The sequence below is a fragment of the Eulemur rufifrons genome, chromosome 17, assembly GCF_041146395.1.
Source record: "Eulemur rufifrons isolate Redbay chromosome 17, OSU_ERuf_1, whole genome shotgun sequence".
Lineage (NCBI taxonomy): Eukaryota > Metazoa > Chordata > Mammalia > Primates > Lemuridae > Eulemur > Eulemur rufifrons.
The window spans coordinates 732,087-759,783 of record NC_090999.1 but is presented as its reverse complement, the minus strand read 5'-3'; the positions used below and the strand labels follow the sequence as shown (position 1 = coordinate 759,783).

At 61.8% G+C, this 27,697-nt stretch overlaps 1 protein-coding gene across 6 annotated transcripts; it reads left to right on the top strand.

The window, feature by feature from the left end:
- The first annotated feature begins 195 nt into the window (after positions 1 to 195).
- Positions 196 to 27,697, top strand: BRD9 (bromodomain containing 9). Of its 6 annotated transcripts, XM_069492812.1 has the most exons (18): positions 196 to 350; positions 1,220 to 1,434; positions 1,732 to 1,864; positions 3,914 to 3,974; positions 4,766 to 4,910; positions 6,399 to 6,509; positions 7,124 to 7,299; positions 7,850 to 7,870; positions 7,975 to 8,019; positions 10,041 to 10,176; positions 12,032 to 12,107; positions 13,207 to 13,302; positions 14,694 to 14,826; positions 16,678 to 16,789; positions 19,780 to 19,818; positions 20,900 to 21,002; positions 26,222 to 26,389; positions 27,406 to 27,697. In XM_069492812.1, the coding sequence occupies exons 1-18, from the start codon at positions 299 to 301 to the stop codon at positions 27,504 to 27,506; spliced, it is 1,923 nt and encodes a 640-aa protein (XP_069348913.1). In that variant the 5' UTR covers positions 196 to 298; the 3' UTR covers positions 27,507 to 27,697. The 6 variants fall into 6 exon arrangements, with proteins under 6 accessions (XP_069348913.1, XP_069348917.1, XP_069348916.1 ...); XM_069492816.1 differs by lacking the exons at positions 7,850 to 7,870; positions 7,975 to 8,019 and having other exon boundaries at positions 7,187 to 7,299; positions 10,044 to 10,176; XM_069492815.1 differs by lacking the exons at positions 7,850 to 7,870; positions 7,975 to 8,019 and having other exon boundaries at positions 7,184 to 7,299; positions 10,044 to 10,176.

Below are 27,697 nucleotides of genomic sequence, written 5' to 3'. Positions count from 1 at the left end.
CGCCCCGCGCAGCCACCGCCGCCGCCGCCGCCACCACCGCCACCGCCGCCGGCCCCACCCGTGCTTCGAATCTGCCGCGCGCGGCGCACCGCCCCCCGACCCGGAAGCGCTCGGCCCCGCCGGGCCACTTCCGGTCGCGGGGCCTCCCCAGCCAGCTTCCGGCGCTGCCCGGCGGGCTCCGCGACTTGGGCGCCACGAGCGCGGCCGCCCGGCGAGGGCTGGGGGGCGGCGGCGGCCACGCTCCGGGCGGCCTCGGGGGGCTCCTGGGCCCCGCCCCGCGCCCGCCGGCGGCGCCGCCATGGGCAAGAAGCACAAGAAGCACAAGGCCGAGTGGCGCTCGTCCTACGAGGGTGAGGCGGCCGCGGCGCTTCCCGACGCGCGGCGGGCGGGCGGGCCGGGTCCCGGGGACCGGGTCCTGGCGTGGGCGTGGCGCCCCGATGGGTGCCGCGCTGGGTACTGGCCCGGGTCCCGGGGACCGGGTCCTGGCGTGGGCGTGGCGCCCCGATGGGTGGCCGCGCGGGGTACTGGCCCGGGGCCCGGGGACCGGGTCCTGGCGTGGGCGGGGCGCCCCGATGGGTGGCCGCGCGGGGTACTGGCCCGGGTCCCGGGGACCGGGTCCTGGCGTGGGCGGGGAGCCCCGATGGGTGGCCGCGCGGGGTACTGGCCCGGGGCCCACGGTTGGGTTCCAGGCTCGCTACCGGCCACTTCCCGGCGCGGGAGGAGAGCGCGAGCATCTCTGCTGGCTTCCCCGCCGCGCTCGGGAGAAGTTCCTGGCGCCTTTTCTCTCTTTCTGCCTTGCTCTGTAGCAGGTAGTCCGTGCGCGTCGGGGGTGGACAGCCGCCCTGGGAGCCTTGGGGGTGGGAGATCAGGCTCCTGGGTGCCAGGTCCAGTCTTGTTCCTTTCCGTCACCGGGTGGTGTATGCAGTGTCCCGCACAGCCTCCCCCCGCCAGGCTAGAGTCGTTTGAAAGCGACCTGGAGCTCCCTTTGGAAGGAGTGCGGAGGAAGGGAGGGAGCGACCCTTCTATTGTGGGCTTGCCCCTCCGTCTTTCCCGGAGGGTCTTGGCAGCCCCCTGCTGCACGCCTTCCCGAGAGCGGCACATCGCCCTCTCGGGCCTTGGTGTGCCCCGGTAGTGCCCACGCCCTGGACCGGCCCTTCCCCCCTGGGGGCAGGAGCTTGCCCCCGGCCGCACGGTGAGCTCACAGTCCGTGTCTCTGCAGACTACACCGACAAGCCCTTGGAGAAGCCCCTGAAGCTGGTCCTGAAGGTCGGAGGGAGCGAGGTGACCGAGCTCTCCGGGTCCGGCCATGACTCCAGCTACTACGATGACAGGTCAGATCACGAGCGAGAAAGGCACAAAGAAAAGAAGAAGAAGAAAAAGAAGAAGTCAGAGAAGGAGAAGCATGTCGGTGACGAGGAGAGGAGGAAGCGAAAGGTGAGGCAGAGCTGGCGGGTGGCCGCTCGGCTGAGGCAGAGCCGGGGCTCCGCGTGTCTGCGGGGCCTGGGGAGCGGGTGCAGGAAGCCCCTCGGCTGACCCGTCTCGGGGCGTCTTTGTGAGGGAGGGAATCGTGGGCAGGGAGGGTCTCTGAGAGAGGGTTTTTCTCTCATGACTTCTTGTTTTGCCTGGAAACTGAGGAGGTAAATTGGGAAGCGTGTTTAGTCCCCGGTGTCCGCAGCCTGGGGTGAGGCCCCAGCCATGCCTGCTGCTCACTCCTTTGGCTCTGCCTCCCAGGAGGAGAAGAAGCGGAAACGAGAGAAGGAGCACTGCGACACAGAGGGAGAGGCCGACGACTTTGACCCTGGGAGGAAGGTGGAGGTGGAGCCGCCCCCGGACCGGCCAGTGCGAGCGTGCCGGACACAGCCAGGCAAGGCTCTGCCCAGTCAGGGGCTCTCCTGGTGCTCAGAGCTCCCCGCTGGAAGTTAAGGGTCGGCACCACATCCTCTTGCTTTGGGGAGAAGCGTGGGAAGGAAGAGAGCTGGCGCTTTCTCTTCCAGGGCCTCGTGCCACGTGTCCCCTGGACACAGGGCTCCTGCCAGCATCTTTGAACGTCTCGAGCTTGAGCAGGGCTTGGCCAGTTACCACTCATGATCTTAAGTTTTGATTTGATTTGTTAACCCATGAGGTAAGTAAGAACGGTTCATACCTTTTTAAAGACTTCCAAGAGGAAACAGAAGACCTATGCCGTGAGCCCTCCCACTTGTGGCCTATAAAGCCTAGACTATTTTTTATGTTTTGTTTAGGACAGGATCTCACTTTGTCACCCAGGCTGGAGTGCAGTGGTGTGATCATAGCTCACAGCAGCCTCAAACTCCTAGGACTCGAGTGATTCTCCTGCCTCAGCCTCCTGAGTAGCTAGGGCTGCCGGTGTGCGCCACCATGTTTAGCTAATTTTTAAATTTTTTGTAGAGATGGGGTCTCGCTATGTTGCGTAGGCTGGTCTCAAACTCTGGGCTCAGGCGATTGTCCTGCCTCATCCTCCAAAAGTGCCAGGATGATGGCACCAGCCATTGTGCCCAGCCCCGGACTATTTTTATTTGGCCTTTACAGAAAAGCTCTGCCAACCCTGGGTCTAAAAATTTGGCCTTATCTGCTCTTACTATCCAAAATAGAGCAGCATCAAAAAGCAGCCCCATGATAGTGCGACTCACAAGAGATGCACACGCCAACAAAATGCACACAGTTCCCATTAGGAAGAAGGAACCTGAAGGCCCCAGTGGTGGGTCTGAAATTGCTTAAAGTGGCCATAGGCTGGGAGGGAAAAAGTTGGGGGCCTTCAGTGACATCTCTGCCATGGGCGCCGTTGTCAGGGGTGGAGTCTGGCCAGAATTCCCACCTGACGCTGTCATGCACATGACTCACAGTGACGGGGCTTTTGTCCTTACAACAGGGGGTGTCTCTTCCCAGTGAGTGGGACGCATCTGGTGGTTCCCAGACTGTAGGGAAACTGAGGCAGTTGGGACACGGTACATCCGGGACGGGAGGAGGCCATCAGAAACCATGCTGGCTCCACCAAAGGAGAGTTCTAGAATGCTCGTGACCTCTGAGGCTATGGTCCTTTTGTTCTTCAGGCATTTCCTTTCTTGAATTTTGGTTTGACCGTGTGCAGTGTGCTGGGGAGCAGGGGTATCAGCACAGTGGGGAGGGGCTGCTGTTTTCTCGCAGCACCCCTGCCCCCCACCCGTCGGCAGGGTACATGGTAGCGCTCGGGGCTGCTGCCGGCACGCCGCTGAGTACAGAAGGCTGGGCACGAAATAAGCGAAAGGGTGGCCCTGTCTGCAAAGTCAGCGCAGTCGTTAGCCTCAGCCCCCCTGGGGGTCTGTACCCGAGACTCGCCCAGTGCGCCTGAGAGCTAATGATGTGACGACGCTTCTTGCACACGCCTGGGTCACTCTCAGGAGCGTCGCTGTCAGGAATCTGCCCTGGGAGGCCCACTGTGGGCCCGGGGATATAGTTAACGGCTGCAGTCTTCACGAGAACCTGTGTGTGTGTGTGTGTGTGTGTTCGTCCCGTTTTCCAGGTGAGGACCATAAACATAACCAGAAGTTGAGGGACTGCAAGTGAAATGACAAGCAATGAATTCAGGGTCAGCCTCTATGTCCAAAGCCTTTGTTTTCTCCTTCGTGCCTTGCCTAGAATAGGGGTCTGAGCTGAAAACAGATCGAATCCTGACAGTCTCATGTTAATGGACGGGCTGGGCATCGTAAGAGGCTTTGAGGCTGACGCCGTGGGAGCCCTTCCCACCCAGCTGAGCCTCTCGGGAGCCAAGGCCAAGTCTGATTTATCTTTGTATCCTCATCCTTGAGTGAACTTAAAATGGCATGAAACATCTAGCAAATAGTGTGAAATGGGAGCTTTCTAACAGATAACAAAATGTTTGTATTTATTTTCATTGTTTTACTTTTTGGATTGTCAGCTGAAAACGAGAGCACGCCTATTCAGCAACTGCTAGAGCACTTCCTCCGCCAGCTCCAGAGGTGAGACCGTGGGCGTTTCTGAAGAGCCTGTGTTTGGGGCATGTGCAGCGTCATCTTTCTTTTCTGAGGCGTCACCCCGCAGCCCCGTCAGCTGAACCAGCCCCGTCACCTTCACCAGGCACAGCCCTGTCCCGCCGTGCAGTGCGCGCCGGGCCGTGGGAACAGAGCCGGGAGGGCTGGCAGAGTCCTGGGCCCTGTCCATTCTGAAGTCATGGCGCCTGTCAGGGCGGGAGCCGGGACAATGACAGGACCCAGAGCGCTTGGGGGGGACTTTTTGTTGTATCCAAAGTACCTATCACAATCTTAAAAGGGATACCTTTAATATTTTTAATTTTTAAGAAAAAAAATTTGGTCAACTGTATCAAATTTTTGGATTGTATGGAATTTAGTATCATCTAGCAATCTAGGTTTTAGAGTGGTTTTTTTTTTTTTTTTTGAGACAGAGTCTCACTCTGTTGCTGGGGCCAAAGTGCTGTGGCGTCAGCCTCGCTCACAGCAACCTCAGACTCCTGGGCTCAAGCAATCCTCCTGTCTCAGCCTCCTGAGTAGCTGGGATTACAGGCATGTGCCACCATGCCCGGCTAATTTTTCTATATATATTTTTAGTTGTCTATATAATTTCTTTGTATTTTTAGTAGAGACGGGGTCTCGCTCTTGCTCAGGCTGGTCTCGAACTCCTGAGCTCAAACGATCCACCCGCCTCGGCCTCCCAGAGTGCTGGGATGACAGGCGTGAGCCACCGCGCCCAGCTAGAGTGTTTTTGTTTTAAGTGACAGTGTCTTTGCTTTCAGGAAAGATCCTCATGGATTTTTTGCTTTTCCTGTCACGGATGCAATTGCTCCTGGGTATTCAATGATAATAAAACATCCGATGGATTTTGGCACAATGAAAGACAAAATCGTAGCTAACGAATATAAGTCAGTCACGGAATTTAAGGTAAACTCATTTCATTTCCTGGAGTAATTGCGATAGAGCTCTGTGTTTGTGTCTAGCGAACAGGCCTTTCACCTGCGCTCGCTTCTGGTTCAGCACAGACGGGCGTTTCTGTGCCGGGTGGTGTGACGTGTCACAAGCACAGCGTGGAGGCAGTGCTTGGTTGTGAACACTGTCTCTGTCTCTTGGTCTAGAAGCTAGAGTGTGTGTCGTCCGCCGTTGGAAACAGGATGTTTTCCTTTCTTTTGTAAGCTGCTGTGCTGGCACAGACGGCACGTGTGGGTTCCGGCAAGGCCATGTCCAGTGTGGCCGGGCTTGAGAATGGATAGTTTTAGAAACATAATTTTCTGCTTCTTAGTTTTTTTTCTTGTAATCATTGGGCGTTAATTTTTTTAGAATAATAAATTTTTATATCTGTTGAGTACTTTGTCCTTAACTCTGTTTCTTGGTACTGGCTGTGAGAGCTAGAAATTGCTTATTGACTTTGAAATCGGGGAAAGCCCAGATGGATGCCCGGTAACTTTGGCAGCAATGTCATTTAGGAAAAGGCGAGAGGTTTCTTTTTTACATTCCATTAACTTTGGGAAAGCTGGACTTTTCAGTTTGCTAAAATCAGTTTTCTCGATTTTCAGTCAGTCCGGAGACACTGAAGGGTTTGCTGACTCCCAGGAGCGCAGCGCGACAGGCGGGAAGGGAGAGGGAGAGTCGGGTGGGGCTGGGCAGATCGCGGCAGGTCCTCAGCAAGAGCGCTTGGGACGTGTGACGGGTGTGGGCCTCGGCCTCGGGCCAGGCCCTGGGGACGCTGCTCAGCTGGCTGTGAGGGCAGTGTGGCTTGGGAGGGCCCGGGTGGCGCGCTGTCTTCTCAGACAGCCGGTGGCGTGGTCGGCGTCCAGCCTGACGTCACGGCTCCGCTGCCAGCAGCGCGAGCCGAGGTCGGGCACGGTAGCAAAGTGCTGAGTGATTCGCTGTTGATGTGAGTCGTTCGGTGATGCGTCCTTATTTCCTGGTCGTCCCAGGACACTGTGTGTCGAGGAGGTTTTGAATTCTGTTCTGTGGAAAAACAGAGACGGAAGATATTAGCGTGCCACACCCTCCTCCACCCCTTGGCTTTTACTTAAGAGAACTGGGTGGTTGTTGCTTGTTCCTGTTTATGTCCGAGTTCCTCCTCAGGGGAGGGAGGAGGCCTGGAGAAGACAGGGAAGCTCAGGGAGCTCGATTTCCCTCTCACGAGATGTGCCTATCGTGCTCAGGAAGAAGTTACAGATGTTGCCCAGTTCTTCAGTGGAAAGTTTTTCTTGCAAGTGTTGACCAGTGAGCAGCTATGAGAATTTCTGAGTTCTTAAAAATTATGTTTTAGGTGAGAGAGGCCAGTTTAATTGTTTTCCTCTCAGTTTCAGCCTTTTGCTTTGACTTCTTTTGACGGCACGGAGAAGTCTGCTGCGTCTGTGTGGCATTGCAGACGCGATGACGCCGTTTCTCTCGTGTCTCCAGGCGGATTTCAAACTGATGTGTGATAACGCGATGACCTACAACAGGCCGGACACTGTGTACTACAAGCTGGCCAAGAAGATCCTCCACGCCGGCTTCAAGATGATGAGCAAAGTAAGAAACCCCCCGACGCGCAGAGCGAAGGAAAACCAGAGCTCTGCGCTCCGTCCTGTGCACCCAGACGGAAACTCACAGTGACCTCCATGCTCCATCCGCCCGTCACCGCCATGGTGTTGGCCCTCTGCTCTAGGGTAGATGTCCCTGCCGCCCTCTCCAGGCCTGCTCCCTTCCTGCAGCTGCCCACGGCCTAGCTGTCACATCTCATTTAGGGTTGGCAGAAAGTTCTGGATCTGTTGATCCTGAGCCCGGGTGTCCGTCTTGCTGGGTTGCAGCCGGCCTGCACGGCTACCGCCCCAGGTCCAGACGGGATCTCCTAGTTGTCCTCCGCCGTCCCGAGCAGCTTCCCAGACCTGTGCCGTGAGCCAGGCTGCGTGGGCCGCGCGCAGTGGGGTGCACACGCCTTGTGCGGGGGTGCGGCACTGCCGTGCTCCGGCCTGCTCCCCTGTGCCGGCTCTGAGCCCCCGCGACCGCCTCGCGCTGCGCCACCGCGGAGAGTTAGTGGTCAGGCCAGGTGAGGCTGTGGCCATGCCCATCCCATCCCATCGTCATGGCGCCTTGGCTGTGAGGGAGAGGTAAAGTCCCTGCTGCTCTGTCCTTTCTGATTCTAGGAGCGGCTGTTAGCTTTGAAGCGCAGCATGTCGTTTATGCAGGACATGGATTTTTCTCAGCAGGCTGCTCTGTTGGGCAATGAAGACACAGCTGTTGAGGAACCTGTTCCTGAGGTTGTGCCGGTACAAGTAGAAACTGCCAAGAAATCCAAAAAGCCGAGTAGAGAAGTCATCAGGTAAAGGCTCCGTGGGCGCTGGGTCTGCCTGTTGGAGCCGAGCAGCCTTGATCGGGAAGGCGGGTGCCCTCAGGGTGAGAACGGGCCCTGGCGTGGGGCCTCCCGCAGTAGCTGGTCCCGCTGGAGGCGCACGGTCTGCTAGGACTCCCAGGTCCGTGTCCCACACCGGTGTCACGAAGCACGAGGGGTGGGCCTGGCAGCCTGCGGGTGGAACACTTGCCCAGACTCAGCATTTCAGAGGGAAGCGACTGTCCCTCCCCGGCCACCCGAGAGTGGGCGGCCGTGCTGTCTGGGTGATGTCACCATCCTCACCCACGCTGTCCACGCGCTGTTGCGTCCTGCCGCCATCAAAGCAGCTTTCCACTGAGGACAGCCCCTCCCGCCCACCCGCCATGTGTGCTGTCCGACCAGGTGTGGCCCGGCCGGCGGCTCTGCCTGTCTGCTGGGGGCTGTTTATTGACGTCCCTTAGCCCTTCCCCCCCAGGAAGTCCCCTCCCATGCACGATGGCTGCTGACAACCTGGGCTGTGTCCCGTCCCAAAGTACCTGAGACGCTGGGCCCATCTTGGGCGGCCGGCGCTCTAGGCCTGCTCCTTGCCGCTGGACGGCACAGGCTCCCGAGCTCCAACTCCGAGCTCCGGGCTCCCACAGCTGTGCCAGTGCTGCCCCCAGGGAGGGGCCTGCGGGCCGGCAGGTGTGGGAGCTGCCAGGTAGGGGGAGCAGCAGCTCTCCAGGGCTCTGCTCCCTCCGCAGGCGGCAGCTGATTGGGGTGGTCCTTGAGGGAACCCTCTTATATCCAGAACGCACAGGGGTTCTCTCGGTACCCTTTGGTGGCGGAGCGTTGAAGTCCATGTCATTAGTACAAATGCTCCTGACTTAAGGTTGGGCTGTGTCCGGATAAACGACTGTAAGTTGAAAATGTCTTGTCAAATCTCCTTAAGTCCACCCGACTTCCGGAACGGCCTAGTTCAGCCTCCCTTACCCTAACCACGCTCAGAAGCCTTCAGCCACCGGTGGTTGGGCAGAATCATGACGCAAAGCCAGTCTTTGTAATGGCATCGAGCGTCTCGTGTAGATCGTCACGTACGTCAGGGTACAGAACTGGGCGTTGGTGGTTTACCCTTGAGATCAGGTGGCCCTGGAGCTGTGGGCGCTGCTGCCCACCCTCAGAGAGTGTTACACAAGGTACGGTTCCTACGGACTGTGCATCACTTTTGGAACCATCATAAAGTTGAAAAATCATAAGTCAAATCATTGTGAGTCAGGGACCATCTGCACTGGTTTTGTTTGTTTTTGGAGATAGTCTCATTCTGTCATGGGGCTGGAGTGCAATGGTGTCATCTTAGCTCCCTGCAGCCTCCAACCCCTGGGCTCAAGCGATCCTCCTGCCCCAGCCTCCCAGGGTGCTGGGATACAGGTGTGAGCCACCGTGCCAGGCCCTATGTTTGGTTTTAATATCTTGGAGGAAGTTCTAAGAAGTCAGGGCCTTCCATTGTTTGTTTCCCGAAAGTGTGCCTGGTTTGCAGCCACCCTGCCTGTTGACAGTGTGTCGGGGGGGCTCTCCTGGGGGGCAGAGGGGGCAGCAGAACCCCGTGCTGGGGGCTGAGTGTGTCTGCTCGGGGCACCGCTGTCTGATCAGGGACCAGCCCTCGGGTCCTGTGGCCTCAGTACATTTGGGGTTGAGGGGACAGAACGGTGTCCATAGACGTGTGTATGACATAAGCTGCCGACAGTGCCCTAACGAGGTCCCCACCCCTCTGCCGCGTGGACACTGGTGCGTCACTGGCTCGTGGCTGTGCCTGGGCCCCTCGGACCCCCGACTCGAGAGAGTGCTGCTAGCCTGTGGCCTGGATTTGGGTGGTCCTGGTGCCGGGAGCCCACCCTGCATCTGTGGGGTCGAGTGGCAAAGTTACAGTGACGGCGTCTCTGAACCGCAGGTCTCGTCTGTGCCGTGGGCAGCGGAGCACTCTGGGCTGGGACACTCACAGCCCCCGGCACTGCGTGTGGTCGCGTGCCGCCGGCCGAGCCTGAGCGCCGCCGTGCTCTTGCCACTGCGCCTCAGGGACACGAGCAGGGTGTCCTCATGGGCAGGGCTTGTCCCAGGCCTGCAGCTGTCCCTTCGGCCTTTGGATCCGGCCACGTGCAGGGCAGGGAGGGACCCACCCCCCTGCTTCTAGAACCTTCCACAGGAGGGGAAGCTGCCTCCGTGGCGGCTGTGCCCTGAGCCTCTCAGCTGTTCTGCGTTTAGAGAACTTCACGGGGAACCAGGCTGCCTGCTGAGGTCTCGGCATGTTTCCGGGCCGCTCCTGGGGCGGCAGCTCTCCCCCAGCCCCGCCGCGACGGCACAGCCCTCGCCCGGCCCCCCAGCTGCCAGCGCCGCTCTCGCCCGTGAGGGAGACTGGGCCACCTTTTCTAGTGGTGCCTTTGATGACTAACCGTGTGGCTTCTGTCAACTTTTGCTGCTTTTATTGCTGTTAAAGTGACAGAAGTGTTTAGCTGAGTCGTGAGAAACACAGAGCGTCTCCGTGGCCTCCACTTGCTCCTCCTCCTGACCCGAGTCTCGTCTGGTTACGCTCAGAACAGGGAGGGGAAGGCGCTGGGCAGCAGGAGTTGGCGTGTGCTCTGCCGGCAGCCCCGAACCGCGTGTCTGGGGCGTGTGGGTAGACGCGGGCTGGGCACCGCCCGGCGGGGTGGGCGTGTGGCGGGGACGCCTCTCGGTGACAGGTGTCCCCACCTGCCTTGCAGCTGCGTGTTTGAGCCCGAGGGCAACGCCTGCAGCCTGACGGACAGCACCGCGGAGGAGCACGTGCTGGCGCTGGTGGAGCACGCGGCCGACGAGGCGCGGGACAGGATCAACCGGTTCCTCCCAGGCGGCAAGGTAGTGCTCCGGGCAGCTCCCGAGACGGCTGCTCGGCCCAGGGCTGGGTGTGTTTCCTTCCGGGGGGGGGGGGGGGGTGGGCTGCGCGCCCTGGCACGGCCACCGGGTCGGGACGTTAACACTGGGACGTCGTGGGGTCCAGGCCAGAAGCACACGCTGCTGTGGCCCCTTTTGTGGGAGTGGGCTCCTCCGGCTCAGAGGGGTCTGGGTGCCTGGCTGGCAGGGCCCTGCAGGCGTGGCGTGGCGTGGCGTGGCGTGGCGTGGCGTGGCATGGCGTGCAGTGTCCTCACTGCGTCCTGGTGGGGGCTGCCCGCTGGCCTCTCCACTGCAGGTCCCCCCTTCCCTTCGAGGTGAGTGTCCTCTGGCACGTGTTTGTGTGTGGCTCAGGCCTCTGAGAGCCCCTCCGTCACGCAGGGGTTGGGCTTGGGTCCCGCAGGTCCCGGCTACTGTCCTGTGGCTGCGGTGCACCTCCTGTGCCAGGTGTGGCCGGTGGGAGCCGGTCTAGCTGACCCTCTGTCTGTGAATAAGGCCCTGCTGTCCTCTGAGCACGCCTGCTTTCTGTCACCAGAGGTTCTGGACCAAGCACGTGTGATGGAAATAGAACACGAGTCGTGTTAGCAATTTTAAGCTTTCTGGTGGCCACGTTGACAAAAGTAGAGGGATGCAGGTGACATGAGCCCTAATGTTTTATTTGACCTGATATATCCAAAATCTTACTGTTTCAACATGTAATCTGTACACACACTTAACTAGAAATTTATATTCTGTGTTTCATATTAAGCTTTGAAAATGCACATTGATTTGTATGTAAAGAATGTTGAATAACATTTAACGTATGTCGGGTCATATGAAGTATATTATGGTTAGTTTTGTCTGCTTATGTTTGCTTCTTTTAACATGCCTGTTAGAAAGTTTGAACGTGCCTGCATGGCCTCAGGGTCGGTCTGCAGGACGGCGTTGGTGTGCACCGGGTTGTGCGCTGCCTGGGCGTGGCTGTCGCTCCGGGGAGCCTGGGTTCCTTTCCTGGAGAACCCTGTTTGGAAGCCAGGACTTGCATGCCGGGCGAGGCCCTCTCGGCAGAGAGACTGGGAAACGCGTGTGCGTGTGGGTGCGGCACAGACGTGCGTTCTGCCTACAGGAGAAGGTCTGTTGACCCCCGTGCTTACATGGACCAAAAACCATGTTTCTACAGTGGAACCCCCGGACCCACACCACACCATAGGCTGCGCGTCGCTTTTCTCCCTTTCAGTTTTGTAGCTGCTATGAGAAGCCGACTCCTGTTACCCTTCACGTGTTTGTCTGCTCGGTGCCCTGTGGTAGCGGGTCTGCCCCTCCCCTGCCACCCATGCCCGCTCAGCCGTCTGGGCTCTGACACTCCCTGGGCCGCTGTTCCTGCACAACACCGGCCCGGCCACCCCTGCTCGACAGCCGCACCAGCAGGAGCTGCCTCTTCCCAGACCCTCCTGGTGGCCGTGGGCGGAGCGGGGCGCTGGCCGCCAGGGTGGTCCGATGCCTGTCGCCCGGCTGACTCGCTCCCTCACGGGCTGTTCAGGCTTATGAGCAATTTTAAGTGTTGATTCCTGGCGCCAGGTTTTGTTTCCACAGCACCCCCTTCAAGGGGCCACGAGGACCCTGAAAGGTCCTTTCATTGCACACGCGTGCACCGTCTTGTTTGCAGGTTAGTCTTAAATTCCGGGGAACCGCATGCGAGGGCCTCTGGCGTTTGCTCACGGAGAGCTCCTCGCCTGTGGCCTTTGGGATTTCCCCACGCTGAGCCCTGCTGGCGGCCTCCGTGGAAAACTGGGACCGCGTGCTGGTGCTGAGGCACAGACTCTGAGGCGGTGCTCTCTTCCAGGTGGGCTACCTGAAGAGGAGCGGGGACGGCAGCCTGCTCTACAGCGTGGTCAACACGGCCGAGCCGGATGCCGACGGTGGGTGCCTGCGCAGGGCCGGCTCCCTGCACGCCACCCTCTGACCTGCGCCACGCTCAGGGATGCGGGGAGCCTCGTGCGTGTTTAGGTGCCACGCCGTGGGCCTGGGGCAGCATGGGACGCCGTCCGCCCCCGTCCCTGCGCCCTCCCACGCGACACAGCGCCATGACACAGCGCCGAGGGAGGCCTGGACGGGGTCCTGAGGGTCCCCTGGGGAGCTTCTGGGAGGTCCTCACGGCTGAACTTGGCTGACGTCACGAAGGGCTGGCGACCCAAGTTCAGTCTTCACCAAAAACCAGATTGCTGAGTAGCTTCTGTTCCTTAAAGCTTGAAAGGGGTTTCAGGAGACGAGGTCCGTTGGATAGTTACACCAAGGACATGAATACCGGGTCCACCCAGCCCGATACGGGCGTTTCCATGGTCTTGAAGAAGCGTCTTTGCACTGCTCCGTCTCCTTGGCAGCAGTTCAGGGGCGTGTCCTTTGAAAAGTGCATCTCACGTGGATTTGAAGTGCACGTATGGGCACCGTGAGGACAGGGAAGTCCCACTTTTCCTCGGTCTGGTCCACACGCGTGCGGGGCAGCCTCGCGTGCCTGAGAGAGACCCAGCGTGTGCAGAATATAAACGGGCGATCTTTCGTCTGTAGCTCATTTTCCTAAAGAGCATGGACGGGTTGCTCAGTACTTAGCTCAGACAGAGAGCTGGCTCGAGGTTGCGACTGGGACTTGGGGAATCCCTGCTCAGATGGCGTGAGTGGTGTGTGAGTGACAAACCTCCGCAGAGCGAGCGTGCGGTCAGGGCGAGGCACGGGGCGCGGGCCGCAGGCGTGTGCTGTGGGCGTGGAGGTGCCGGGTGAGCAGCTGGAAATGCTGAAAGTATTGCTGGTGTGGTGGCCAGATGCGAAATCTTTCGTGATGTTGGCTCTGGGATAATTATGAAATTGAAATAGTTAGTTTTGAGAATGGTAGTTGGCTTTTGCAAGGTCACTGTTCAGGGGTCATCGTGCAGTCCCTGCCTGTGCCCCGCCCCCGCCTGGCAGGTCCGCCGCGGTGCAGAGAAAGCGCTCACGGCCCGCGGTCTGCCGTGTCCCTTGTTGCAGAAGAGGAGACCCACCCCGTGGACCTGAGCTCGCTGTCCAGTAAGCTGCTGCCCGGCTTCACCACGCTGGGCTTCAAAGACGAGAGAAGAAACAAAGGTAAACGCGCAGCCCGTCCTCGCTGCTGCCGCGGCTCGGGGAGGGCGGGGATTTAGCGGAGCAGCCCCCTTCCTACTTGGAGGTTTTCCTCGTGCACTTTTATTACCATGTCTGGATTCCTGTCGTAGCCCTGATGAAATCGGGGTCAGTTAAAGTGACAGGCACAGAAGTCATGCTGGGTCGGTGTCTCTGCGTTGAAGATGTGTAGTGAGCACCTGGGCTCCCATCCCCTGGGTGTGGCCTTGGTTGGTGTTGCGCATCCTGGCACTTCCTGTCCCCACCGCGTTTGCACCACGGCCTCTGGGGGTCAGTACCTGTGACCCCCGGGCCCCGGCTCTGTCCCGTCGGGTCCCCTCCTCCCGTCTCTGTCCCTGCGTCTGTGTGCATTGCCACTGGAGCCCCCGACGCCCCGGGCTCCGTCTCTGCCATGCCAGGGTGCTCTCTGGAGGGGCAGTGGGGCCCCCAGACAGCGGCACAGACCCTGTCCCTGCCCTCCCGTCCCTGCCGCCGCCTCTCACCACCACCCACACCGTCTCCCGCCAACAGGGCAGCTCGCCGCGCCCTCCACACCATAGCCTTGGCTCAGGGCTGCCTTCTTTCTGGAATGTTCATTTCTCCTGCTCTGGGTTTTAAAATTCTCCCTGCTCTGGGACCTTCTGTGAAGTGAAGCCCCCTAGCGGGTAGTCGGTCCCCTCACCTGCTCCAGCCCCACCCCCACCCCAGACCCTCCTCCACGGCTGTGGGGTCTCTCACGCTCTGCCCCGGGGGCATCGCTTGTCCTGCCCCTCTGACAGTCCCCAGTTGTCACCTGCAGCGGTTCTGTGCACGGGGGACACTTGCCAATGTCTGGAGACGTTCTGGGTGTCACACAGGGGTGGGTGCTGGCGTCAGCGGGCGAGGCCAGGGATGCTGCCAGTGCCCTGTGGGACACAGCAGGGAGGCCCTGGCCATGCGCAGTTGAGAAGCCCCACACGACACGGGCCGTCGGGCTCCTTTGTGTCCCCCAGCAGTGCCAGCCCCGCGCACCGTCTGGTCCCGGCGGTGCCTGTGGGTTGGCATCGCGTGAGCTGGCAGGCTGATGTCCTCTGCCCGGTCGCTGGCCAGGCACCTTGGAGCCTTCGCGCCCACGGGCCCCTCCCTGGCAGAGAGTTGAACGGTTTCCCTGCGGCTGTGGCCTGCGGAGGCCCAGCCAGGGCCAGTGACTGCGCTTGGCAAGTCACACGCGGAAAACCAGAAAACCCACTGTGCTCGGCAGCAGGAAGGTCGGAGAGGAAGCGGGAGCGGCCGGGACGGCGGCCGGTGCGGGTCGCTCAGCCCTGGCACGGTGGGGAGGGGCCTGCGCCCGGTGTCCTTCCGGTGAGCCCGGCGTCCTTCCTGTCGCTCCTCCCCAGTCACGTTCCTGTCCAGCGCCAGCACCGCACTGTCCACGCAGAACAACTCGGTGTTTGGCGACTTGAAGTCGGACGAGACGGAGCTGCTGTACTCGGCCTACGGGGACGAGACGGGCGTGCAGTGTGCGCTGAGGTGAGCCCTGGCCCAGCGCGGCGTCCCGGGAGGGGTTGGGGCGCGGCCTGCGAGCGTGCGGCAGGTCCCGGCGGCAGCAGAAACCTGTGTTTGCAGCAGTCTGCGCCTCGCTGCCACTGGCCGGTCTCGAGACCCAGCCCCGAGCGCAGGAGGCCACGGTCTGGGCGTGGCCTACGCAGAGAGCGTGCTCAGTAGGAGTTGGGCTTCCTGACTGTGCTGACTGTGCCGCTTGGCGGCTGCGTCCGTTTGCTCAGCCGCAGTGACGAAGTGTCACACGCTGGGCGGCTTAGAAATGGGAACGTACCGTCCACAGTTCTGGAGCCTGGAAGTCCGAGCCCACTGAGGGCAGGGCCGGTTGTGCTGAGGCCTCTCTCCTTGGCGTGTAGACACCGCCTCCTCCCTGTGTCCTCACGTGGGCGATCCTCTGTCTGTCTGCGTCCTCGTCCCTTGTAAGGACACCAATCAGATGGGCTCAGGGCCCACCCTCGTGGCCTCAGTTTACCCAACTCCAAGTTCAGTCACGTCCTGGGGTGTTGGGTCCAGACTTCAAGTTGTGAACTTTTTAGGGAGACACAGTTCAGCCCAGAACAGGAGCTAAAATAGAATATTAAAATCACAAATGTGGTACTGCATTTCCTTAGAAATTTTTTGTGTGTATTTTCCAGTTTTCTATGGCAAAACAAAAAGTGGGTCACACTTGTGGAATTTTAGTAATTTTTTATGAGAGAAGTAATTTTGCTGGCCACTAAGAAATGGAATCTTTACATATCAGATCTTCGTTTTATTTTTAAACGGTCACAGAATGTATTTGCAGAACAAGCAAGAACTCAGAACTCTCGTGGGAGAGGGCTGCGTCCTAGCTCGCGAGTTAAAGGGCCAGTTACCCCCACTCCGCACCACGGAGCCGCCCCCCGGCGGGGCCCAGAGGCCTCAGTTCCCCTCCTGGTGCCCTGTGAGGAGCTCTCGGCGCTGCAGGGCTACTGTCACCGGTCCAGGTGGTGCGGTCGGCTCCAGACTGCTTGCGTCCCGCCTGCCGCCCTGAGCGCCTGCCCTGGGACGCGCAGTCCCCCCTCGCTGCACTGCCGAGAGCGTGGCGACGGTGCTCGCCTCTGGCTGCGGGACGCAGCACACGGAACTGCCACAGACGTCCTGTCCTGGGGCTCTTGCCACACGCCAGGATCAGCGAGGTCGTCGTGGCTGGGCACAGTCACAGGCCGTGAAGGCACGTGTTCCTGTCCCTGCCTCCTGTCGCCGAGGCCCGGCTCCTGGACAGAGCTCTGTAGTCCGGGGAGCCCGTCCGAGGCTCTGGCTTGGCGCTTGGAGTCTAAGACTGTGGGTTTTTGTTCCCTGCTCACTTTTAGGTTTTGTTCATTTTATTGTTAGTGCCTCACGTGGCCCAGACCGAGCTGATAGTGACGGGCGTGCGGTGGGAGTCCCACCCCAGCCGTGCACCCCTCACGGCACGTGGCCGCCCCCCACTGCGCCCTTCCCTGACCCCCTCATGCTCTTCAGCCAGAGCGAGCAGGAAGCCGGGAACATCCTGCTGTGACTAAAGTCAGCGCAGCCTCTGTGTGTCACAGCGTGTGTGTGTGTGTGTGTGTGTGTGTCCACTGCTCTCGCCTGGGATTTTTTTTTTTCCCCTCTAATTATTTTTCCTAGAGATCTTTTTAACCTTTTGGGGTCATGGACCACTTTGAAAATATAGTGAAAACTGTCAGTTCACAGCCCCCAAAATACCACATCCGGAAGGGGCACAGAGGAGTGTCTGAGGAGGCCGCTGACACAGGCCCCTGTGTCTTGGCACCGGGGCCCCTGCGTGTTCCAGCATGTCCCGTCCTGTGGTCCCTCTAGCCTGCAGGAGTTTGTGAAGGACGCCGGGAGCTACAGCAAGAAAATGGTGGATGACCTCCTGGACCAGATCACAGGCGGAGACCACTCGCGGGTGCTCCTGCAGCTGAAGCAGGTGGGCTGCGCCTCCGCTCCGCCCCCACGGCTCCCCTGCCCTCGTGGGCCCCCCCCATGGCACCCCGCCCTCGCGGCCCCCCCGCCCTCGCGGCCCCCCCCCGCCCTCTCGGCCCCCCCACCCTCGCGGCCCCCCGCCCTCGCGGCCCCCCGCCCTCACGGCACCCCCTACCCTCGCGGCCGCCCCGCCCTCGCGGCCCCCCGCCCTCGCGGCACCCCCTACCCTCGCGGCTGCCCCGCCCTCGCGGCCCCCCCTGCCCTCACGGCCCCCCCTGCCCTCACAGCTCCCCCGCCCTCGTGGCCCCCCGCCCCCGCCGCGCTCCCTGTAGGAAGTGCGCCCGCGTCCGGCCGGGCTTCAGGGAGGAACGTGCTGCTCTAGGGGATCTCCGGCCGGCGTCCCCCGCGGGCTTTTCGGTGCTGCAGCAGGCGGTGCGGCGGTTTCGGGAGACTCACCCGTGCCTGCCGTCCGGCCGCGCCCCCCGACGTCCCGCGTGCCCCGGTTCCTTTCACCCCGAAACACTTGCCACACTGCAGACTTGCTGACGGTGAACTCGCTCACTGTAAAGTCTGAAAGTCTTTATGTTGCTTTCATCTTTGAAATTCATTTTCCCTGGGTGTAGCGTTTCGGATGGACTTGGTTTGCTCTCCACTGTGAAAGACGTCTGGCTTGCGTCGTTTCTGGAGGAGACTCTGTAGTTGTTTCCTCTGTTTTCCGTTTATAATGTGCCTTTCTTGGTGGAGTCTAGAGGGGCCGACCGCAGCCCACAGACCAGGTCTGGCGTACGGCCGCCTGTGCGCAGCCTGCGAGCCGCCACCGTGGCACATTTTTCCAAGTTGTCACAAGAGGAGGGTGGCGAAGCGTCCGCTGCAGCCAGCGTCGGGCCCTGCGAGTGACGGGCGTTTGCCGTGTGCCTTGGGCTGCCTTTCTGTGAGCTCATTCTGCCTGTCGTCTGTGGAATTTCTTGAAGACTGTAAAACTGTGGGCTTATAGTTTTCACCAAATTTGGAAGATTTTCAGCCATTTTTTTCTTCAGCCATTTTTTTGCCATTGCCTGTCCACCTCTTCTCTAGGACTTTGACACATTAGACATTTGATGTCACTGCAGGGGTCACCAGTGCTTTGTGTGTCTTCTGGTTTGAACAGTTTTTGTTGCTATGGCTTCAAGCTCGCTAAACTATTCTCATGCCACATCTAAACCTGTTGCTGATCCCAGGCAGGAAGTTTTCATCTCTAGGATGCCATTTGGTTCTTTTTTGCATCTTTTACGTTTGTTTTCCTTTGACTCTTTTGAGCCTGTTGGTGCTGTTTGTGTAGCGGCCTTCCGAGTCCTCCGGCACGCACTCCGCCGTCCCCGCCACCGCTGGCTCCGTTCTGCGGCAGGCCGCCCTCCGGTGGTGGCTCACGGGTTGCCGCCTGGTTGCATTCCTGGCGGTGCTGGTCAGACGCAGGGCACGTGGACGCTCCGCGCTGGAAGTCTGGAGCCCACAGCCACCGGCCTCGTGTGGCCGCTGGGAAATTGGAATGTGGCCGGTCTGAACTTAGATCTGGCTTAAGCGAGAACTAAAAAGTAGAATTTTAAAGATTAAGTGAAAAAAATATAAAATTCTGTTACCAATAGCTACCTTGTACGGGCCGCATGTTAGAGTGAAGCGTTTTCCATGTGCCGCCCCGAGCACAGTGGGCTGCAGTTAGTGATGTTAATGGTGATCTTAACGTGGCCACTGGAAATGTGAAAACAGATACGTGTTTGTGTTTCTGTCGGACAGGCCTGGTCTGGATTTTGTTGTCTTTTAAAGGACAGTGGCGTTTGTGACGGCAGAGAGTGAAGTTACTTGCCGATCACCTGCCCCGTCAGGCTTGTTGCTGGGCTGTGTTGGTGGGGCCTAGGGCAGCCTGTGTTCTAGGGCGACCGTGAGCGGCCTTCTGGCTCCTCAGGGAGTGTCGCTGCTGGTGGAGCGCAGACGGGTCTCCGCCCTGCCTGAGCCCTGGGAATGTTTGGGCCGCGGTTCCCGCTGGTGCTTCTCTGGCCTTGCAGTTCGTCTGTGCGAGAGCAGAGACGTGTGAGCCAGGCTCGGGCCCCTCGGAGATTTCCGCTGCCCCTCTGAACAGCACCCTCCTCTCCAGAAGCCGGCCCCGGCCCCTGCTCTCTGGCTCTCAGCACCGCGTCCGGAGCTGGCATTGCCACTCGGGGTTGTTGCTGACGGAGGGAAGGCCCTGGAAAGGGGTTGCTCCGTCAGCCGCTCTCTGAAGTCCAGTTTCGTCCCTTTTGTGGAAGTGAACTTGAGTTGCAGAGTGAAGGGACGTCAGACGCGCCCCAGCGTTAACGACACTCGATGCTAAACGTTAAAGAGAGGTCATGTGAGGAAACAGGCATGAAAAAATGGCAGTATTTGCTCTTGTAATTAAAAGTTGGTGAAAACTGTAGGGAATTCGCAGAAACACTTTGGACGAGGGTCACATGTGAGTCATTCTCGGAGGCTGCTGGCCGGGCACGTCCGGAACACTGGGGCGTGTTTGCGTCCACGCTCCTGCCAGAGACAGGACGGTGCCAGGAGGCCGAGGAGGGGGCGCTCGGTCCTGCAGCCCCGCTCCCCGGCAGAGGCGGTGCGGGAGGCGTGCGGGCCTTTGCCCTGGCACCGCTTCTTGCAGGGCTCGGCCTGGTCCTGTCCCGGTGAAACTGCCAGGCCCGTTTGTCTCCTGAGCTGCCCCCAGGATCTGGGTACGTGTCAACCATCCCAGGCTGCAGGGCAGGGTGGGTGTCCACACTCCTTTCGCTGTCTCTGCCCACAGGCGCCCTCCCCGCACGCAGCCCCTGGGGCCTCGCTGGCGCCGAGCCTCGGCCGGGCGAGGTCGGGCCGCTGCCAGCTCTGGGCGGGAAGACGGCGCGCGCCTGAGGGCAGGACTCCGGGGTGGCGAATGGCGTCGGCACGCTGCCCTTTCGTATAAAATCATTTTGGAAAAGCTGGTTTCCGGCCTCTTTCACTTTGCAGAGGAGAAATGTTCCCGCGAAACCTCCGGACGAAGTGAAGGTGGGTTTTTCAAACATGTAAGTAAAGTGTCAGGATTCTCGTGGGCTGAGCACAGTGCTGTTCGGCCTTAGAAGTGGGTGAGCAGGAAAGGCTTCACGTGTCACTTTACCTAGGAGCTGATACAGTTTCTAAACAGTAAGGAAAACTGGTGCATTTCTGTCCCGCTCCTTTTTAGTGTCTTGAGATGAGGGTGTAGGGCCGCGGGACGTCCTTCCAGATCCAGAAACGGGGTCTGTGCGGCAGCCGGCGCTCCGGGACGCTGTCCTCATGGCGCCCTGCAGGGTGGGGTGGGCGGGCTGGGCCCACGCGAGCCCTGCTTGTTGAGCAGCAGGTGTTGTCTCTGGAGTGGTGGGTTCTTGGGGACGGCACTGTGTGCCCAGCCGCAGAGCCTGCCTGTTGGCAGGTGTGGGGTCTGGTCTGGGGCCCCTGGAGCATCGAGAGACCCCTCAGCATCCATCGCCGGGGGAAGCAGGGCTGCGGGAGCCGACCAGAGAGCCCGGGGACTGCTGTAGACTGGCCTCGGGACGCCCTGTCTGGGCGGAGGACCCTCTGTGTTGGTTTGGGACCTGCCACACCCTGCTCCCTGGGGTCCCTGAGAGCAGTCGTGGGCCCCGTAGGTTCTGTGTGTCTTCCTTGGTGGAACGCCACTCGCTGATCTCTTTAGTGCCTAGTGGATCCCCCAGAAGTCAGCAGAGGCTGGCTGGTTCCTGCTGTCGGTGGGAGTGGATCCCCCAGAAGTCAGCAGAGGCTGGCTGGTTCCTGCTGTCGGTGGGAGTGGATCCCCCAGAAGTCAGCAGAGGCTGGCTGGTTCCTGCTGTCGGTGGGAGTGGATCCCCCAGAAGTCAGCAGAGGCTGGCTCGTTCCTGCTGTCGGTGGGAGTGGATTTCCATCCTGAGCGCAGGCTGGTGGTGCCTGGGGTCGGCCCCGCAGGCGCCTGTTCCCTCGCGTGGGGGCTGGGCCCAAGCGTAGCGAATGGTTGCAGTCATTTCAGCAGCTGGCGTTGAGTCGTGTCAGCGTCTGTATCATGTTTTCCTGCTCTCCGTTGCAGCCCATCTTTCCGCCTTTGTCTTGCCTCCCACAGGCTGGAGACGCCCTAGGAGACGGCGGTGGCTCTGTTCTGGATTTCGTGTCGGTGAAGCCGTATCCTGACGTGTCCCTGGACATGTCCCTGCTCAGCTCTCTGGGTGAGTGCCAGCAGGTGCCCCTGCCCTGCGGCAGTATCATGTGGTGAGAAGTGAATTTTTGGTGTGCCCCTCCCTTGCTGACTAGTTAGGGGTGCAAGGAGACGCGTCTGTCCTGGTGTCTGGTCTTTGTCGTGGTTCCTGGCCCACGGCTCCCGAAACCCTTGGAATCTCTGAGGTGTAAGTGTTTCTATTTGCCGGTGAGATGGGGCTGCGACACCAGGGAGTCCGCCTGTAGCAGCGCCTGCACAGAAGCCAGCAGGATGGGGACATCCTCTGTGATAGGTTGCTAAGCAAGCCGCTCCAGCACATTCCTCAAAGCAGGAGGGCGTCACGGCAACCCCATTTTAGAACCAGGCAGAAACGCGGGCTTGCGATTGGCCTCTGAAGTGGGGGCAGCCCTGTGCCCTCCCCCCGGGGGATCTGATCTGTGGCGCAGAGTGCAGCCGCGGCAGAGCCGAGCTCGGGACACCCCGCCCGCGCCGGCTACAGAGCTGCTGGCGTGGGGCCAGCGTGCCGTGCCGCGAGCGTGCCATGCCGCGAGCGTGCCGTGGGGCCAGCGTGCCGTGCCGCGAGCGTGCCGTGGGGCCAGCGTGCCGTGCCGTGAGCTTGCCATGGGGCCAGCGTGCCGTGCCGTGAGCGTGCCGTGCCGTGAGCTTGCCATGGGGCCAGCGTGCCGTGCCGTGAGCATGCCGTGCCGCGAGCGTGCCGTGGGGCCAGCGTGCCGTGCCGTGAGCTTGCCATGGGGCCAGCGTGCCGTGCCGCGAGCGTGCCGTGCCGTGAGCTTGCCGTGGGGCCAGCGTGCCGTGCCGCGAGCGTGCCGTGCCGTGAGCTTGCCGTGGGGCCAGCGTGCCGTGCCGCGAGCGTGCCGTGCCGTGAGCTTGCCGTGGGGCCAGCGTGCCGTGCCGCGAGCGTGCCGTGCCGTGAGCTTGCCGTGGGGCCAGCGTGCCGTGCCGCGAGCGTGCCGTGCCGTGAGCTTGCCGTGGGGCCAGCGTGCCGTGCCGCGAGCGTGCCGTGCCGTGAGCTTGCCGTGGGGCCAGCGTGCCGTGCCGCGAGCGTGCCGTGCCGTGAGCTTGCCGTGGGGCCAGCGTGCCGTGCCGCGAGCGTGCCGTGCCGCGAGCGTGCCGTGGGGCCAGCGTGCCGTGCCGCGAGCGTGCCATGCCGTGAGCTTGCCATGGGGCCAGCGTGCCGTGCCGCGAGCGTGCCGTGGGGCCAGCGTGCCGTGCCGTGAGCTTGCCATGGGGCCAGCGTGCCGTGCCGCGAGCGTGCCGTGGGGCCAGCGTGCCGTGCCGTGAGCTTGCCGTGGGGCCAGCGTGCCGTGCCGCGAGCGTGCCGTGCCGTGAGCTTGCCATGGGGCCAGCGTGCCGTGCCGCGAGCGTGCCGTGGGGCCAGCGTGCCATGCCGCGAGCGTGCCATGCCGTGAGCTTGCCATGGGGCCAGCGTGCCGTGCCGTGAGCGCGCGCTCCCTTCAGAGCAGCCCTGGTCAGACTGCGCTGGCCGAAGCCGCAGTTGGGTGTCCGACCAGGTGCAGCTGCTCTTCTGAGGTCCGAGGATCCGGACAGGGACTGCGTCGGGGAAAGGGCGTTTCAGTACGACGGACGCCTTCGTAAGAGCGGCAAACTCACTCGGTGCTCCCGCCACGGGCGGAGAAAGATTTCCCACGCTGAGATTAGGATAAAAAAAGTAAAACAAAGTTTATTTTCTTAGAAGGGGAGAGACGGAGGGAAGGAGCGGGGAGGTGGCGTGGCGCCCAGACGGAAGGGCCGTGCTGCACGGAGCCCGCGGCTCGCGTCCCCGTGGGAACAGGGAGAAGAAAGCAGCGACCGCGGCCAGGTGGTGGCGGGAGCTGCTGGGAGCGGTTAGCAGGGCGCAGCGGTGAACGGCCGCGTTGCTTCTCTTTCCCGCGGGGACAGGTTTATCGCCAGGCATGTGACCTTGTCGTGATCTTGCCCTGGAGATACGGTTTGGGGCAGGAACTGAGGCCTGAGAAGCTCGTACCCCTCGCTCAGGAGGTCCTCGCGGCTGTGAAAGCACATTCTCAAAAGCAGTGTAGTCTGGTGAATGTGAACAGAGAGAGATTCGTGTTTCCTTTTTGTGTGCTCAGCTCTTTAAAGACAGTACGAAAACGTGCAGGGGTTGCTGAAGTTTGTTCAAGGAGCCGGTTTCAAGATTGTCTGGCTGGGCTGCAAAGTAGTGACCTGTGCGCTGGCCCTGGCTGCAGGCTGTGTCCGTCCCCAGTCGGCCCGGCCTGGCCAGCTGGCTGCGGGGTGAGGCCCACTGTCCTCGCCCACCCTGTGCAGAACCTCCCAGATGGCTCCAGCCTGGGTTCACCCGCGTCTGCCCCTCGACTCAGTCTGTGCCTTGACGATCGCTGGGACGTGGGTTCTGCTGGCTCGGGGCTGACGCGCCACTTGTCTCTGCCGGTTCTGCGTTCGTGAACGTGCCCAGCCCGACGGGCCTTCCTGGTCAGCTGAGCCCAGCACCGTCAGGCAACGGCCAGGGGTTTTGACTGGGGGCTGGTCACTGCCCAGCACGTAGCGAATCCCAGCTCCTGGAAGACAGTGGGTTTCTGTGGGAAGCACCTGGCCGTGTGGCTCTGTGCCGCCCGCACCGTGTCAGCCGCGGGGCCCTGGACGGAGCCCCAGCCCTGCCTTCCCGAGAACAGCGGCCTGGGGCTACCGTGGTCACACTGTTCTACACATCAGCTATTTTTCGTGGCACTTCTAAGATTTTCTCCTTATTGCTACTTTTCAGCAGTTTAGTTATGACGTGCCTTGGTTTTCTTTTCTTTTCTTTTTTTTTTTTTAAGACAGGGTCTCACTCTGTCACCTAGCCTGGAGTGCTGTGGCGTCATCACAGCTCACTGCAGCCTCAAACTCCTGGGCTCAAGCAATCCTCCTGCCTTAGCCTCCCAAGTAGCTGGGACTATAGGCGTGTGCCACCGTGCCCAGCTAATTTTTCTATTTTGGGTAGAGATGGGGTCTCACTCTTGCTCGGGCTGGTCTTGAACTTCTGGTCTAAAGCAATCCTCCCACCTCAGCCGCCAGCTGCCCGGAGTGCTGGGATTATAGGTGTGAGCCACGGCACCCGGCCCTGCTTTTCTTAGAGCTGTTATTCTTGGGTTTTCTTCTGCTTCTTGAACCTAGAATTTATAGCTTTTATCAAATAAGGAAATTTGGGCTGCACTTTGCTCAGAAGTCACCAGCCCACCCTTTTCCTGGGATTCTTGAGTCCACATGGGGCCCAGGTCCCTGTCCCCACCCTTCCTCCTCTCCCTCCGCCTCAGCGGACCTGCCGCCAGTCCTGTCCCGCTCTCACCCTCTTTGTCTCCGGAAGCCGAGTTTGGCTTTTCCAGTGTCCTGTGTTTCTCACCCGAATGGTGGTGGTGCCTCTGCCCTCTGGAGCACGTGGAGCCCGTTTCTCGTCTGCTCACCCGTCTTGTTCTTTCTCCGGGTTTGGGACCACGTTTGCTCGCCGCTTTGCGTGCCTGGTAGTTGTCTACCGGGTGCCAGACAGAGTTCACGCCACCGGCGGCTAGTCGGTTCACACCTTTGAGCGGTGGCGGCCTTTGCTGTGACCACGGCCCCTCTCCCGGCATGGATGGGGATGCTGAGCCGCACTGGTGCAGGGCAGAGGCCGCTGTTAGGCCCCACCTCCCCGAGGCCCCACGAAGAGGTTCTCCAGCCCTGAGGGGGTCCCCTCTCCTGGGCTTGGCAGGGCCTGGCGGGAGTCCAGGCTCCCACACGCCCCTGGGTGCCGGATCAGGCCTCGCCGGGCCTCGGTTTCTCTGTGAAATGGGACTGAGGTTTGTGGTGAGGGGGGTCTGGCGGGGAGTGGAAGCACAGCTGTCACCGCAGACACCGCAGCTGTGATTGTCCTCACTGCGCCTGTGTCCGCTCAGCGACCGCGGGAGCTGAGGGCCCACTGTGTGCCAGGTTGACGCCAGGCGCTGGGCAGGCGGCCGAGGCACAGTCCGCTGTGCTGCCCCCGCCCCCGAGGAGCCGCGGTCCGGGCAGAGAGTGCAGAGCACCGTGGGGGCCCCCTGAGGGCAGCAGCCTGGGCTCAGGGGGGCTTCCTGGGGGAGGGGGCACCTGAGCGCGGCCAGAGCTGCGGAGGAACCGGCTGAGACGAGAGACGGGGTCGGGGCGGAAGGTGCAGGGCAGGAGGGGCAGTGTGGGGACCCAGTCGTCACGGCGTGAGCTCCTGGCACGTGTGGCCGCTGGTCTGGCGCGGTCTGGGAACCGTGTTCCCAGCTCTCAGCGGGCCCTGCTGGGCGCCCTGCCTGGCTGAGGCGGCCTCGTGGCGTTGCTGTCCCTGCGCACGGAGGCCGCTGTCCCGAGCGAGAGGGAAGCGCCGGGCACAGGGCTGCTCCTCCTGTGCGCGGGGGCCCTCTGACCCCCTCCGATGCCCTCTGACCCCCTCTGACCCCCTCCGACCCCCTCCGACGCCCTCCGACGCTCTCTGACCCCCTGCAATGCCCTCCGACCCCCTCTGACCCCCTCCGACCCCCTCTGACCCCCTCCGACCCCCTCTGACCCCCTCTGACCCCCTCCGACGCCCTCTGACCCCTTCTGACCCCCTCTGACGCCCTCCGACCCCCTCCGACCCCCTCCGACGCCCTCCGACCCCCTGCAACGCCCTCCGACCCCCTCTGACCCCCTCCGACCCCCTCCGACGCCCTCCGACCCCCTCCGACGCTCTCTGACCCCCTGCAACGCCCTCCGACCCCCTCTGACCCCCTCCGACCCCCTCTGACCCCCTCCGATGCCCTCTGACCCCCTCCGACGCCCTCCAACGCTCTCTGACCCCCTGCAACGCCCTCCGACCCCCTCTGACCCCCTCCGACCCCCTCTGACCCCCTCCGACCCCCTCCGACGCCCTCCGACGCTCTCTGACCCCCTGCAATGCCCTCCGACCCCCTCTGACCCCCTCTGACCCCCTCCGACCCCCTCTGACCCCCTCCGACGCCTTCTGACCCCCTCTGACCCCCTCCGACCCCCTCCGACGCTCTCTGACCCCCTACAACGCCCTCCGACCCCCTCTGACCCCCTCCGACGCCCTCTGACCCCCTCCGACGCCCTCCGACCCCCTCCGACGCCCTCCGACCCCCTCTGACCCCCTCCGACGCCCTCTGACCCCCTCTGACGCCCTCCGACCCCCTCCGACGCCCTCTGACCCCCTCCGACGCCCTCCGACCCCCGCCGTCTGTCCGTCCGTCACAGGGAAGGTGAAGAAGGAGCTGGAGCACGACGACAGCCACTTGACCTTGGACGAGACCACCAAGCTCCTGCAGGACCTGCACGAGGCGCAGGCGGAGCGGGGCGGCTCCCGGCCCTCGTCCAACCTCAGCTCCCTGTCCAACGCCTCCGAGAGGGACCAGCACCACCTGGGTGAGGCGGGCCCCGCGGTGCCGGGCCCAGGGACCCCCGGGACGGGTGGCCCGACGCACAGACGCGCCGTGGCCGGCACCCAGGTCGCACAAGGGCCGGAGGTTCCTGAGGTGCAGCCCTTGTGGAGGTGGCTGGGCCCTCGGGGTGCAGGGAAGGTGCCTGCCGTGTGCGGCGGCTGCCTGGTGTGGAGGTGGCAGGGTGTCAGTCGGGGCTGCGGTTTCAGGCCCCTCCTGTGTCCTCACTCGCCCTCGCGTCCCTGCCTCCCACGGCCCCTCTGCCTGGGAGTAGGGCCAGGGCCACAGAGCCGCCCTCCCTGCGCCCAGCGAGATCTGGGGACATTTGCTGCCCCCGATGGGTCTGCACACACCTTCCGCCCATGTCAGTCCTGAGCCCTGCCAGCCAGTGCCCGGCCCTGCAGGGACCCCGCCGGCGGCGTCTCTCGGGCGGGGGGCCCGTGGCCTTGCTTGGCAGGGCCTGGTGTGTGAGGAGGGACGTCAGCCCTGACTGGGGGTCTCAGCACAGCCTGCGGCACCAGGTGTCTGCTGTGGCTCCGTGAGCGTCCCTGTGGCATCCTCGGGGCCCTCACAGGGAGACGCTGAGTCGCTCTTTGAGCAGAGCGAGTCCTGAGGTTCCCGAGAGGCAGCCGGGGCAGGCGGAGCTGCAGCCGTCTGAGGAAGGACCCGTGTTGTCCATCCCAGAGCCCGAACAGGCCTGCAGCGCTGGGTCGCGGGGGCTGTGGTCAGCTTCGCATCTGAGGCCCGACACCCCGGTGACCTCTGGGTGACACGGGAGCTGCTCTGGGGCCCGGGGTCTGTCTGAGGGGCCTCTGGCCCGCGAGCTGCCTGTGCGCGGAGCGTTGGCCGGGCGGAGCTCGCCCAGGCCCAGGGACAGCCCTCGGGGTGCCGGGACAGCCAGGGCCCGGCTGAGCGTTGGCTTTGCCGACCGTGGGCTTCACGAGCGCCGCATGGCGAACCTGCCCTGTGTGCTGAGCTGCCACGTTTTCCTCAAAACCGCAGGAAGCCCCTCCCGCCTCAGCGTCGGGGAGCAGCCGGATGTGACCCACGACCCCTATGAGTTTCTTCAGTCTCCGGAACCTGCGGCCTCTGCAAAGAACTAGCCCCGTAGGTGGTTTTAATTGTTGTCTTGTCTTTTCCAAGTTTTAATTTGCGTGTGCAGAGCTTATTTTTTTAAACAAAAGACCTTTATCTTGTCCCCTTTGGCCGCGGGCACAGCTGGGCGGTGGAACGTGTGTGCGGTCACGTCAGCGGCAGAGAGACGCGGGCGCGCAAACCTGAACAGTGAACGTAA

Excerpts from the sequence above, each read along its gene's own strand:
- BRD9 (XM_069492812.1), top strand. The coding sequence starts at position 299 with ATGGGCAAGAAGCACAAGAAGCACAAGGCCGAGTGGCGCTCGTCCTAC. Across the intron at positions 12,108-13,206 it reads GGCCGAGCCGGATGCCGACG|AAGAGGAGACCCACCCCGTG; the intron begins GTGGGTGCCTGC and ends CCCTTGTTGCAG. Across the intron at positions 26,390-27,405 it reads GAGGGACCAGCACCACCTGG|GAAGCCCCTCCCGCCTCAGC; the intron begins GTGAGGCGGGCC and ends TCAAAACCGCAG.